General features: G+C 38.0%; 1 protein-coding gene and 1 long non-coding RNA gene across 2 annotated transcripts in view; one reads left to right on the top strand and one right to left on the bottom strand.

Annotated features, from left to right (window-relative positions):
- The first annotated feature begins 12,688 nt into the window (after positions 1-12,688).
- Positions 12,689-13,303, top strand: LOC134820084 (uncharacterized). Its single transcript, XR_010160849.1, has 2 exons — positions 12,689-12,902; positions 13,093-13,303. It is a non-coding gene; the product is annotated as an uncharacterized LOC134820084 (long non-coding RNA).
- Positions 13,304-15,502: 2,199 nt separating this feature from the next.
- Positions 15,503-15,778, bottom strand: part of LOC134819826 (ATP-binding cassette sub-family C member 4-like) — a 51,071-nt gene continuing 50,795 nt past the window's right edge. The window contains exon 19 of the mRNA XM_063829975.1: positions 15,503-15,630. Within this exon, the coding sequence (XP_063686045.1) occupies positions 15,503-15,630 (128 nt within the window). The remainder of the gene's footprint in view (positions 15,631-15,778) is intronic.

Below are 15,778 nucleotides of genomic sequence, written 5' to 3'. Positions count from 1 at the left end.
AAATTAATTTGTTGTGTACATTAACCACGGAAGATCGAAAAGCCGGCATGATAGTTCCTGTGATCAAATCAGATCCCGCATCTCGCAGCAACCCAAGGAGGAATTTGATGCGTCACCAATGTCCTCATCTGAGAAATCAACGGACCACTCCACTTTTCATCTGGTCCCCACACGTCAACAGGAAATAGCTGAACGTTGCAGGAAAAGTTGCTTCATGGGGTGCAAGTGCTTCAAACGAGAGACAAAGCAGCCCTGATGACTCTATCAAGTCTCTCGTTGAAGTCCATTTAAAGTATTGCTGAGATGTCCTCTGTGAATTGCTCCTAAGAACAAGGAAATCCCCACACTAGAAGGGATTCAGAATGGGCCCCAGCACCTCAAATTACTGGCAAGATTTAAAGGCCCTAGATCTGATGTCCTTTTGCAAAAAGAAGATAACGTATTGTAATCATCAACATGGGAAAGTCTGCATTGCAATGGCCCAATGATATTGGTATCCAGTTCTCTCGTGGACTCTCAGACCTGACGAAAATGCATTGTGGCCCATATACTTGCTAAGTCCAGCAGTCAACGTGATCAAGCACTACATGACAACTTTTGACAGTCACTGACCTTGATTATGGAATGTAATCCCAACACATATGCACACATCGGGATCCTATGCAATTCAAAGCAGCTTTTAAAACGAACCTTTGTCACATCATTTCCGGACAGCCTCCACCTCCAGGATACAGCCGTCGGAAGGAAACTCCTTGCCTGGATTGGAGTGTGATAAAACAGTTTTCTATACTGTCCGGGGGGCGACTTTTTTCGATGGCCCCGAAGAGGATTCTATGAAGCCCAACAAAGAAACAAAGTAATACCAATTTCGATATATTTAAAATTAATTCTCACCTCTTATTCAAAGACAACAGATGAATCGATCAATATCGGCATATCCCAAGATATGATTTTTTCTCCTGTTCGTCAACTCAAAGTGGGCGTAATGGTGTTAAGGTTACAAGAATTTTATCATAACTTAACATTGTAATCATGGTATTCACCAGCAAGACCATTACAGTAACACCACGATTTACTGCACAGTTTGCAGTTTTTGCGGGAAAGACAACTCGTGCGATTAATCGTCGTGTAAGATAAATCAGGGTTTTGATGTGGTTCACAAGCACTCGCTCAAGTAGGGGTAATTAGGGAAGCAGTGAGATATTACGAGAATATTAAATAAGTCCAACAACTCACCTTCGGGTTTCAATCTTTGAACAGGTACAAATAGGTTCCAGAGAGGTATTATACTGTCGAACCGTCATGAAGCTTCAGCAGAAAATATAAGGTCGAAAACCAACAATCCCAGCATTATTTTTGAACTGCAGACATCTAATAGAGATACTGGTTGTTTTTTCGTTTTGAAAATTCAAATTAATTAGTATATAAAATCAAGCGTTTACATTTACAGCATGCAAAATTAAAATGACATATTTTGATATAACTAATTGATAATGGTCGTAATACCTAATATAATTGCTTATTGGGTGGCCGGATGACAACAAATTAAAAAATAAAAATAACTTATTATATAATATTTAACGTTGGGGCCGTCTACAACAAAGTTGAATGATGAAACAATAACAAGAAATGAAACATATCATAGAAAACGTAATCATTTTGTTCATAACATTCTGTCCCAACAGCTGAAACAAGAAAAAAGTTAAAAATTAATAGAAATTAAATAACAATGTATCCTTCGTGGACGGTAGTGTTACAAATATGAAGAAGGCAAAATCTCAGAACCGACTAAGTTATTAATATTAATACAATAAGATTACGTCAACAGTTTGAACCGACACTCTATAATTTAATAACTAAGATAATGGATGTCTTTGGTGGGCAAATAAGAACAGAAACGCCACGCAGGGATTTAAAAAGTAATCGTGTGTTAAACCTATTATAATGTGACTAAGATTTGACAGTTTAAGCCAAAACCGATGATGAGGATTGCCAGACTTTCGACAAATGAAATACCCAAGGGGGGGGGGGGGGGGGCCCTATAGCATTCTATAAAGAAACACTTAATAATTGGTTTTCTAGAGCGGATGTGGATTACAATAACCGATCTGTATAAATAACCCCTCGCATTCTGTCGGCCTTTTTACTATGGAATTCGTCCGGGAGAGGCTTAACTTTTTAATAAATAGCTGGAATATGAATACGGTTATTGAATATTCCGTTGGAGTGTACGGGGTAGATTTATGCACCAACCAGTATGTACAGAACTTAATACTGGCATAATTTTCAGATTATACGATCTGAAAGGACGAAAGGTCTGACCTGCTGTGATCGCTGAACATGAACACGACCTATCATAAACCGGGGATCAGGGCATGGATTTGCGCCAAACTGAAGTGTTAAAAAAATGTACATAATATGACACACTTTTTCTACCCTAGAAGAGCGAACTGCTTGTACCGCGTTTTGTAACGATACCCCTCGTAAGTCTGTTGCTATAATGCAACAGGGAAGGGCCAATGGATAGGTTAGGTTTGGGTTTGGAAGTGGGTCACAGTTTTTACCTTCAAAGCCTTGTTACACTCTTACCAGCGGTCAGCTAAATTTAAACTGCTGGTAACAACAAGTTTTTCCTGCTGTAATTGGCATAACAATACTCAAAGTTGTCAACCGCAAAGAATGGTAGTTAAACGATGGATTATTGTTTAATGGAATCAATCCCGTCAAGACCCAGGATTAATTTTATCAATCTTTGAAGCGAGGAGATTATGCAAGTTTAAACCAGTCACAATTATCGATTTTAGATTTCTAAAACTCTACCTTTGAACATACTGAATATAATAAAACTGAGTATCAATTCTGTGGATCAGGATAGGCCTGAGTAGGTTACATTAATGTACGTCTACACAAACCGAACACTGTGTTTTAATACAAAGTTTGAAATATTGACGTGCCTTTTAAACTTATACAAAAACAGGTCCGACCAGTATACCTTTCAATTAACTGATTATGATATGCTTAAACAAGACCAAATCTCCTAAATAAATACATTCATTTCAACGTGCATTATATACTAGTAATTAGTAAGTAACAGTGCAGATGTGCTCTAAAAGCGAAAGCTATCCGATTAATAATTCATACCTAAACAGCAGCAATCAAGGATCGAATGACTAACGGTAGATCGAGTTGATAACAAGAATAATTCAAGCTCCCCCCATAACCATTTCGAACAATTTAATTGAGTGATTAAAGGGCGATCAAATCATCAGTATAAGGGGCTGGATCCAAATTAAAGCCACGGACATGTTCTCCCATCTCCGCAATACATTTCGTAGTAGCTACAACAATATTTATTACAAATACGAACGGCGCGGCGCCTTATTATGAGGAGAATTTTTTTTCTTCCCTCTTGTTGTTATTGTTTGCAAATTGACTATGACCCCCTTTATCGTCCTGACGCTACAGGGGAGAGCCGCGCACTACGTGCCGGCGGGTCATACTACGTATGACAAGTCAAACGTCGCCAAAAGTTGCCTCTCGGCCAATGCAATGAAATCGCTGCATTATGTAAGCCAAGCTCTGCATATGAATATTGTAATTCAATTATCATACTGACAATGGCAAAATGCAGCGATTCATTGGAACGAAGAGCAACTGTTGGCGACGTTTTTGCCTACAACTACTGGCAGCATTGATCGAAAACCTGGTTCAGCCCCCCTGTGTAGCTTGCAGTAGCGCGTCACGCAGTACGCGTATACACATGGCTATGTGAAGTGAATTCTTTTAATTCACATTTAATTTTTAGGGCGACTTTTTGTAGCACAATTTATTTACATTTAAATCGGAAAAACAATATATGTTACTTCATGGAAATAATTTTAGCGCGATTTAACGTGTACGGTGAACTCGTAAAATATTTGTTTCAAAATTTGTTCAAGACGGGGACCGTCGACGAGTCCCACTCGGGCGCGCGTAATAAAACACAATAGCGGATGCACTACTGTAACAGCGCCGCGCATTAACAATTTTTCTCGCAACCTTCGGTAATCGGCAAAATACACCATTGGGCTCCGCCGAGCTGCGAATTATGACATCATGAATCAAGGACCAAGGCGAGTATACATACATTAAAAATTATCACTTCAGAAACTGGAGCAGAGATCGTGTCCTTAAAATTTTTTGATGAAATATTTGAACAGCAAATAATGGGGGCCACTAAGCGAGCCCATAACGATATATTCCAATCCAAACCTTGATTTCCTTACCCTACACCTAGCCCTAGCCCTAACCATAAAGCTAACCCTAACCCATAATGGAAATGTTGTGACCCATTTTAGTGTTTTCTCTAACCGGAACCAATAAATAAACTGAAATGGGCCCATTTTTAGTGTTTGCTCTCATATCAAATATGGCGCTGTCACATATTCAGTCACACCTCGTTCCCTTGCGTCCATACAACATGGAAGCTTCAAGCCTCACACTTTTTTTTTGTTGGGGACTGGCCGTGGTAACCAGCCAATGTTTACTCAAATAAATATATATAAAAATCAATGGTAATAAGAAATTCATCCCGTGGGCACATGCATAAATATAAAAATGTAAGGAAAACTCAAACTATTCAATTTAGATTCTACCGGTGAAAGTATGCATGAAGGTTTATAAATTTAAAAGTTTTATATTCTCAATGGTTAATAGTAAAGATAAGAAAGTAAACAAGACTGAGATTTGAAATCGCGGCCGATAAAACAGAATGTCCTATGTTGGGCAGTGTAATTGGATGATATATGCACGTTTATATTGAGAGATGCATAAGTTGTGCATATAACTATGATGTAGAGACACGGTTATATCGGCATTTTGGTTTTATTTTACGCTTTGATTTTCCTTAGTCCTGTTATACAATATAACATGAAATTAGGCCAATCGCTTCGAAGATGTTTTCATTTTGCTGATCGGATGAGGCACCGTATAATCAGCTTTGAGTGTATTGTTCCATTTTCGTGCCCATTGAAATGAAGCCTACCATTCCTAACTTTCCTGTTTTCATTTGTCGTTGTCTCTTCCAACCGATATTATCCAACTATGCTTTTGGGTAAACGTTGCTGACTCCACCACCTATGTATTTAACCTAATATTTAGTGTAGTACGGTAGACATAGACTTTGGTTACAGGGTATTTTCTCTTAAGGTAGATATTAAGAATTTGGTAAAATTTTTATTGTATGACTAGATCCATTATTGCAACGTTTTTTAATATTTAAATTTAAGAGGTTCTATTATAGAGTGGTTCACAGTGTGATAACAATTCCAATTGGGGGGGGGGGGGGGGGGGGGGGGGGGGGGGGGGGGGGGGGATATATTTAAAGTGATGATTTAATAAATGATTAAAAGAACTCGCTACCGCTCGCTGCACAAAAAGTTATACAATAATTCTAAATCCTATTTGTATCGTGGATGGAGAACCGGTGTCAATACAAAACATTTACTAGGTTGCCGTTTGGTGTGAGCAATAGCGAACAGCACGCGACACTCCTTTGCCCGTCAACCTATCTCTAATCTATTTAAGATTGACAACCATACTACACAATTAAATAGGATTCCTTTAAATATCTAATTGATTTATTGTAAACTTGTTTACTCTGTAATAAATGGCATAAAAATGAAATTTTTGTTTAACTGAAATTTTTGCTTAACTGAAATTTTTGTTTACCTGACTGTGTTTTCTGCTCCGAGTGAAATCCCCTTAGATTTTACTCTAGTTAGGGCATCAGCATCTCGTTATCTTCTCTTTGGATTTACTCAATATGTAGTCAATCGATCAAGCTCTAACAACCATCTAACAATCTTTCCACTGTTATCTTGGTTATTACTTGATGAATTTTAAATGTTCGTGGTCGGTAATAAATATACTTTGCCTGACAATACACATCCCACTTTATTGAGCACTCTTTGATAGCAAATAGTCAATTCTGTACCTTCCAGTTTCGCTGAACATTCTGGTAGGGTTTTAATAACGAGATCCTAGAATGATATTCTGACCTTTAAACATTTGAGAAATCCGGTAACACTGGTGCGGTTCTTTGTCTAAGGACTGTCGATCAATTGATCTAGGGCTTGTTGCTGCTTATCACCCAAGAACCAAACTCTCTCTTATCGATTAGAATCATGGTTAAGGTTTGTTATCTCTGCATATTTTGGGGACAAACGCGTCCTGTTTGAAGTGTACCAATGATACATAAAAGTATTTGAACCTGCTCATGCTTTTTGTTTGAGGATTGGAATTCAATTACTGAACAATCATCATTTCTGGTAACACTTCATTGTGTTTGCTAAGAAAAGCCTAGAAAGTCCTATTTCTTTGAATCCACATTCACATTCGCGTGTTCAAATGACAGGTTATACTTCTCCTAGCTCTTCTAACACTGCAGTTTATTGCGTAGAGATGCTCTTCGAATGTTTCTGAAAATATAAAACATTTATCACTAAATGGTCCAACTCCATCAATATCTCTTTTCTTTAAGATCATCGATCATTTTATCCATATTTTTCTTTGGAAAGCTGCCTTGGCTAGTTTTAAGTCGCAAAAGCATACATTGAATTCATATTCCTGTTAGAAACGCTAATGAAAGTTTATTTTTATCATCCTTCATGTACCCTCCAAACACCAGTACCCTGAAGGGAGGTCTAGTTGGGTAAAGTAGTTACATGTCAAACCAGCATCAATCATATCAATCACGTCAGCAAGGGGATAAGAATCTTGGATCGTATTCTTATTCAAATTACAGAAATCTATGACATACGTAGTATTGTTCCTGTGTTAGTGACGAGAAGAAGGGTTACCTATTGTATGGAAGATTTAGAAGGGCGGATAATCCATTAATTCAACATTTCAATCACTTGCTGCAGCTGATTAACTTCATTATTTCTATTTGGCCAGGAATTCTATCGTACCTTGTCTTTACTAACACGTCGTCTCACTAAGATACGATGAAGTTCAGTGTGCACAACTTGAGCTTTGCTGTTTTTTACAAAAACTTGCAGAACTCTTCTAACAACATTTTGGATGCTTTCTTTTGATTTTCCAGCTATGTCTGAAAAAAAAAAACCCCAATCTTACATCTGTTGATGAACTGGTTGCAATTTATTACTCTATATCCACTGACTTTATTCGACGTATTATCTAAAAGAATAAAAAAAATTGTGTGCGTGTGTTTTTATATTTATTTTGCTACGGCGCATGTGAAACCCCAGGGCATCCAGCACCGGAGAAGCTGAAATGACACTCTCTGAACCCTTGGTGCCGCTCAGATTTTGCCTCTTGGCTGGTAAGCCGAGTCATGATCGATTAACTCAGCTTCTTCGGTACAACACAGACCGGAGGGTACTATTAGCCGCTTTGCCGGTGGTATCCTCCTGGTGTCCTGGGGTTTGGCAGGTTCCTCATTAAAAAAAAAAATATATATATATATTTTTTCTATAATTAATATGTTATCTGACAAATATGTTATCTTGACAAACTCTTCTAAAGAGGAACTGCAAACCCTGATGCGGGACAGGGATATAAGGAGGGGGTTATATGGCGCGGACGTAGATCGGACTTAGTTCCAACATAGTAGTAGTAGTTATCTGGAGTGTCGTTCTGGTTCACAGATTTAAAGAAAGGTAATATGCGTCAGATGTCTGAGACCCTCAATAGTAAGACCAAATTTTCAGTCAGTTTAAGATTCGTCTTTGATAAAAAAGAGATGCTCACCAAGCGTGAAAATTTTAAAGGTGGTGTTTTCATGAAAAGGATTCTGCACATGATTTTATGATTATCAAATGTTCGAAACAACAATCCCTAAAAGTGGTACATGTATGACTTTTATTTGTTCAATACCAGTGACCATGGAGCAAATAATCTCCCATTTTCAGTTCACTGGCCAAAAAGATCCTTCGGCTTCCTGTAATTGGCTGGTTGCACTTGTGTAACAATGTGGCTGTTGGAATACACCGAAGTAAAATAAGTGTCTTGATAAAAAAAAGATGAAATTTCCAGGACTGACATTTTACAGTCTTGACCAATTTTTTCACCCGCAACCAATTATTAAGTCAACTATAGATGCCAAATGACACGATTGAGGAGCTGGAAGTTTGATTTCGGTCGGAGGAAGCCCACAGCAGAAAGCTTAACAAAACGAAAAGTTGTATTTTCAAAAGTCTGTCCCATTTTCAAATATGAAATTTTCTGAACACAAATTTGACAGATTGGATGAAATGTTTGGCCAGAAACCAATTAGTCAGTTAATTGATGATGGTATGAAACCAAATTGAGGTACTGGGAGTCAAAATCCCGAATAAAATTACAAAATCATGTCGTCCCAATCTCTGTCCCATTTTCAGTTTTTGAAGATGAAATTTCCAGGACTGAAATATTACAGTCATGACCGATTTTTTACCTGCAACCAATTAGTAAGTCAACTATAGATGCCAAATGACACGATTGAGGAGCTGGAAGTTTGATTTCGGTCGGAGGAAGCCCACAGCAGAAAGTGTAACAAAACGAAAAGTTGTATTTTCAAAAGTTCGTCCCATTTTCAAAGATGAAATTTTCTGAACACAAATTTGACAGATTGGATGAAATGTTTGGCCAGAAACCAATTAGTCAGTTAATTGATGATGGTATGAAACCAAATTGGATACTGGGAGTCAAAATCCCGAACAAAATTGCAAAATCATGTTGTCCCAATCTTTGTCCCATTTTCAGTTTTTGAAGATGACATTTCCAGGACTGAAATTTTACAGTCTTTTACCCGCAACCAATTAGTAAGTCAACTATAGATGCCAAATGACACGATTGAGATGCTGGAAGTTTGATTTCGGTCGGAGGAAGCCCACAGCAGAAAGTGTAACAAAACGAAAAGTCGTATTTTCAAAAGTCTGTCCCATTTTCAAATATGAAATTTTCTGAACACAAATTTGACAGATTGGATGAAATGTTTGGCCAGAAACCAATTAGTCAGTTAATTGATGATGGTATGAAACCAAATTGAATACTGGGAGTCAAAATCCCGAACAAAATTGCAAAATCATGTTGTCCCAATCTTTGTCCCATTTTCAGTTTTTGAAGATGAAATTTCCAGGACTGAACTTTCACAAATTTGACCGATTTTTTGACCTGCAACCAATAAGTGAGTCAACTATAGATGCCAAATGACACGATTGAGGTGCTGGAAGTTTGGATTTCGGTCGGAGGAAGCCCACAGCAGAAAGCTTAACAAAACGAAAAGTTGTATTTTCAAAAGTCTGTCCCATTTTCAAATATGAAATTTTCTGAACACAAATTTGACAGATTGGATGAAATGTTTGGCCAGAAACCAATTAGTCAGTTAATTGATGATGGTATGAAACCAAATTGAGGTACTGGGAGTCAAAATCCCGAACAAAATTGCAAAATCATGTTGTCCCAAATTTAGGAACCGACCGGAAATCCGGCTGAATCCGGTTCCGGCCGGATATCCGGCTTCAAAATCCGGTTCCGGTTCCGGCTGGAAAAAAATTTGCCGGATTTTTGCCGGATTTCAGTTTTTTTTACCGAAAAAAAATCAAAAAAATATTTTCGGCTAATAATGAACAGGGTAGCCTGAATCGTGGAAAAAAAGTGGTTTTCAGAAAAACTTTAAAAAATTTTGACTTAGAAGTTTTTCGGTCCGAGTCGTTCTCGAGACGTACCTCCTGTATCGAGAGCTCCCGCTTCCGAGCTCGTGTTGCAAAGGGGAGGCCTGCCTTCCAAGATCACATTACCGGGGGAAACCTCGAGTCCAGAATTGTGTATCGATGGGTAGGTGCGGACTTCGAAAAACCGAAAAAATATTTTCGGCTAATAATGAACAGGGTAGCCTGAATCGTGGAAAAAAGTGGTTTTCAGAAAAACTTCGAAAAATTTTTACTTAAAAGTTTTCGGTCCGAGTCGTTCTTTCGTAAGCTGCGAAATGAAAGCAAAATGTTCAGGTGTAGAATCACGTAAAAAGTTCTTCAGTTGGAGTGAGTCCTTCTTTAGTTGTTCGATGAGTACGTATTTGAACTGAATGTGTTGGTTTAAACATGAAGAACATTGCACCATTCGAGCAAACTTACACTCGTGCTCCACCTCTAGCAGACACTACCGTCGAGAACAAATTGGGTGCACTTCGACGAGATCTGATCAACATCACCAAGACAGCTCAAGTCACACCCAATCTCACTCCAAAACAACGAACTGCCCTCAGAAACCTGAAGAACAATGAAGACCTTCAAATTTCCGTCGCTGACAAAACAGCAGAGTTTAAAGTAATGCCTAAAGAAGATCACATCAGGACAACTACAACTCACCTCAACAATGGAAACGTCTACAAGAAGATCGATATACCACAGGATAAACTGGGCAAACAAAAGTACATAAACAAGTTAACTAAAACTCTAGAAGACGATGTTAACTCAACATTCAAGAACATTGCCAAGAGTCGTAATCTCCCTCAAGATGTTACTAACCTGTTAATGAGCCATCACACCACCCTCGCTACTGCAAGAGTGATGCTTAAAACCCACAAGTACACAAGTGATGAGATCAAGACTCTTAACCCTGACACAATGAAAACTAGACTTATTGTTTCAGGCTGCAACTCCCCTTTCCACAAAATCCTTTGGTTCGTCTGTCACATTCTATCTCCTCTGATGAATCTAGTACCTCCTCATTTGAAAAACACTTACGATTTTCTTCGAAGGATTAGAAACATCACACCAAATGATCTGAAGAGTCTTACTTTCTTTACAGCAGACGTCGAAGCTTTATACACCAATATCAACGTACTAACAGCAATAGAAGATGTCATGGAATTTGCCAAAGAAAATAGACAGTCAATCAGTACATACGGTCTCCATCTCTCTGATTTACAAGAACTACTATAGAGACAACCCTAGGAAAGTCATATTTTGTCTACAAACGACGATCTAAACGGAGCCACCACCAACAGACGAAAAGCTCAGCAACTGTGCAACCTCATCGAACAACAAGATCCTGACAAACTTATCAAACTAACTGTAGACTACCCTGACAATCAGAACGACTTTGTTCCCTTCCTCAACACGGAAATAAAGATCGACTCAGATGGAATAGTACATTCTAGACTCTACAGAAAACCACAGAAAAAGCCAATCACCCTCCACTACAACTCTCATCATACAACACGTACAAAGAATGCTACTGTTGAGAGTATGTACAACACCGCAGAGGCAGTCTCTAACAACAGAGAAAACGAGAAGTACTCAGAAAAGATGATAGATAAACTTCTCATCAACAACGGCTACACTGATAGAGTCTTAGAAACCATAAAGAACAAGAGAAAACGTAGAAAGAGAATTAATCAGAACGTACAGAACAAAGACCAAGACGGAGCGATTCTCAAACTACCCTATGTCAACGAAGCTACTAGTCGCAAATACAGAGATGCTGTCAGACATAGTGGACTCCCCATCAAAATTGTCGAGAAACCTGGACGGAAACTGAAGGATCTCCTTACAGACTCCAGACCCCTTGACAAGAAATCCTGTACAACATCAAACTGCAGAACATGCGCAGCTTTAACCGATGGAGAATGCACCACAACTAACACCGTCTACCACATCACTTGCGAAGTAGACAATTGTACCGAGAACTATGGTGGGGAAACATACAGACCGATCAAGTGCAGGTTCGACGAGCATTACCGTAGTGCGGCAAATCCAACAGCAAAATCTTACGAAGATAAGCCACTAGCAAAGCACTACAGGGAAAGTCACCCTCAGCACAAAGGCCCCCCAAAGCTTAAACTTCAAATCGTAGATAGAGGAACATCACTCATCAACAGAAAGATTAAAGAAGCCCGATTTTTAGTTGAAAATAAACCAACACTCAACGATAAAACAGAGTTGAACAATCTAACACAGTTTTTAGTTGAGTGACGTGTAAATAGTAATATTCTCGTTTAATTCTTTTATCTCTTTTAATCTTTTATCTCCTGTATAACGTCACGCTATTCGTTAATTTTCAGATGAGCCCTATTTGATAAATTTTGTCAGTTTTATGTTCATATTTGCTCCGATTTCGTTAAAAACTATTTACGGTTGATAACTATTTTACAGTTATATATTTTGTTTGAAATAAATTTCGTCGTCAAATTTTTAATGTGAATATTGATCGTTATAATTGAATTAATACTACTTCAGAATATGAGTATGACGTAGAAATGTCGATACGTTATTCAGCTATTTATTTCCATTAGAATCTGTCTTCACTGAGTCTATTCAGAAACAATCAGAAATTTGAATAAAAGAACTATCAAATCATGAGACTCAAAAACACTACACGAATCCACCACAAAATCATGTTAATATGTAGAAGTAGCTGGATTTCCTATATAATGTGGTTTGTGACACGAATAAGTCGACATACTCTAAATGTCCTAAAAGTCGACAATTCAATTCTCAGTCTTCAACAGAGACTATTATTAAGCTATTGTTCTAATTAACTTTCTAAAAATCAATTGAAGAAATCTGTCCGCTAATTTAAACCGGGCCATCAACATTTAAAGTACCTGTATTGTAGCCAGATGGCCTTGGCGTATCTAATAATAAATCAAATTAAACTAAATTTTAATTAAATTATTTAACTGAATCTAAACCTGCTGTTCTTATATAACTGCACTTTATAACGTTCTCTCTGCTGTACTTTAAAAATGTTCATGGTATTAGTGTTATTATCAGCTGTGTTACTTGCTAGTGACAGTGCCCCTCCACCAATACCGACTGGGGTACCAATACCAACTAACACGCCGGACCCGACCGCTACCACTCCTAAACCAACAAAGCCTACTCCCAAACCTACTACACAGAGTCCTAATCCTAAACGTGAGTTTTAAAGATTAGTTTGTTGATTCGCATTGTCCTATGACCATTTCTCGTACAAGAGCTAAAAGCTGCTCCTTAAATCCAAGACACTCTGATGTAAATATATGGAGTCGAATTTAAACAATTTATCTCTATTTTCCGGTTCACTCAAAAATCTGATGTTTTCGTTCTAAATGAGTAAATTGTTCAGCTTGTGAGGACTCCAACTCTGTGACCTGCCGGGCTGGACAGTGTTGGTTCCCTTACGATGAGTTCTGCCCCAAAACATGCGGACTTTGCGATTAGGAGATATGTGCTGATACGAGATACAAGGTTAACGTGGATATTGTTGAGCTCCAGGGATATCTTTCTAGTTGACAATCTATACGATTTTACTATTCTACTTATCGGGGTGTAATAAACGAGTGTTTTATTAGTGACATTATAATACACAGACTGGTTAATTGTAATTATTAGTAGTAATTTGTAGTAAGTAATTTGTAGTAGTAATTAGTAGTAAGTAATACCTGTTTAGATGCTCTGATAGTGCTCATCCCACTTAGCGTCCCTGACACGTGACTCATTACTGGACTCCGCACTGAAAACAAGAGGTTATCAAGTTATATAAACATATTTACCAACTGTATATCAAATTAGTATGTGATAGTAAAGCAATTTCAGATCAAGACGTAGTGTTGATAAAAGTCTACTTGTCATTATTTTAGCACATAAATGCTCGAGATTGCTTTAAAAACAAGAAAGCTTGTTAAAAGTTAATATCACTAACATATAGCTTCCACTCGCCGTACTTCCACGGAAGTTTTGAGGTAAAAGTAGAGAACCATTGCCATGAACAGTAGGAGAGGTAGTAAGATGAGAATGAAGTAGTAGTTTGAGATACACAGGACTATCATTGACGCTGAAAATGAGAAGGTTAATATAGATGATAAACAAATGATAAAGAAATCGACAAGTCCAATCTTGATTACAAGGCCAGGTTTACATACTTCAAAGTTAGACTATTCAAGGATTATTCGATCAGCGATTATCTATAACCTTCAGTATAAAATACGATAGGAGATAATATTGTTAAAATTCTGCGCTCCCGACAAATCGCCCGCCCAAATTTATAAAAAAAATCTTGTGAAAAGGCCCTGAGGGTATAAAAGTAATTTGGTTCTATCGCACAGTTCGTGCACATTAGATTTCAGGTGGAAATAGGGTGATTTGAAAATCCGACATAGAAATTGTGTGTAAAAAATGGTCTAATATGACCGGTTGTCTGACAAGCCTATCGGGATTTTAATTAACATCCGTGCAGGGTTGTTAACTATTGTCTAGGAAACGGGATATCCGGTGCTGATAGAGGTAGTGATCGCTATATAAACCAAGAATTTTACAGATAATTTATAAGTCCGTTATCATTATCGACTTTATTCAGTTGAAGTAACAATTTATTGTACCTTTGACTATTTGCTTAAGCAATATTTGCTTCAATCGATTGAATTAGTTGGTTGAATTATCGAATCTTGAAACAACCTATTGCCCGTTATGTCTGAGCGTTGCTATCTTTACGGTTCTTCTACGGTCCAGTACGGTTATCCGCCAGGGTACATGGCACATGGCGCGCGGCGTATAATTTTATGATAACTTGTGTTACAATTGCAATTCAATTGTTGTAATACGCGTTACATTTATGACAGGTTCGAAGTAGCATTTTTAAAAATAAATTCGTTTTAAGCTCTCTTAGAAACTTAGAAACTATTTCGAGGTTAAACTGGTTGGGTATTTTATGTAGAGAGTTTACGAAAACTTGACAATTTAACTTCCGTAAGATGAAAGATACTGTACGTGGTGGTTGTCCACGATTTGGATGTAATAATCTGATTATCACAGCAATACTTATAGAGCGCTTACGGTCCTTATTTACTCTACCCTAAGATCGCAACAACTAAGCTGTACCACCCATGTGAGGTTGTCACGTTGTAGCAAGCGACCAGGGGTGTAGGAAGCGGGGGGGGGGGCAGGGGGGCCATCGCCCCCCCATGAAATCTGGGCAAGGGGCCAAAAAGGGCCAACTTTTTTATTTAGGTTTCTAAACAGTTTTGGGAAAAAAATTTTTCCCGAAAATTTTACAAGTCAAAATTTTCTAAGTCAAAAATTTTCAAAGTTTTCTATTCTTGGAAACTACTTTTGTTCATGTTTCATGCTACCCTGATCATTATGAGCCAAAAATATTTTTTCGTTTTTCGAAGTTCGATATAAGATTTTGGACTCGAGGGTCCCCCTTTGTAATGTGATCTCGGAAGGCAGGCCTCTCCTTTGCAATACGAGCTCGGAAGCGGGAGCTCTGCTTTCAGAGGTATGTATCGAGAATGACTCGGACCGAAAATTTTCTAAGTCAAAAATTTTCAAAGTTTTCTGGGAAACTACTTTTGTTCATGTTTCATGCTATCCTGATCATTATGAGCCAAAAATATTTTTTTCGGTTTTTGAAGTCCTTACCTAGATTCTGGCTTTGGCGCGAAGCGCCAAAAAATATTTAGAATTTGGCCCCCCCATGAAGAAAATCATTCCTACACCCCTGCAAGCGACCATTTAAGTGTAAGCGGAGTCTGAAATTATATAAACTGTGAAAATAACACCTCACCTACAAATGCAGTGAACATGGTAGCAAACTGACTGGATACGAACGAGAGTCTCTCATCACAAAATAGCGTGTCCTTTGAGAACCGGTTAATCAGAATTCCTGAAATTAGTTACATTTTATGTGTTATTGCAGAAATAGTGCAGTGGAAAATTGTTTTGGTCACCACTAATAAAACAGATTTCTGACTCCCTGACTTTCTTTGTACGACACAGGTTGTACGGAAAAAGTATATTATATCTGTAAGAGA

This window comes from Bolinopsis microptera, chromosome 8 (genome assembly GCF_026151205.1).
Source record: "Bolinopsis microptera isolate Bmic1 chromosome 8, MBARI_Bmic_1.0, whole genome shotgun sequence".
NCBI lineage: Eukaryota > Metazoa > Ctenophora > Tentaculata > Lobata > Bolinopsidae > Bolinopsis > Bolinopsis microptera.
Note: the sequence above shows the minus strand (reverse complement) of the source record. Positions and strands in the feature narration are given on the sequence as shown.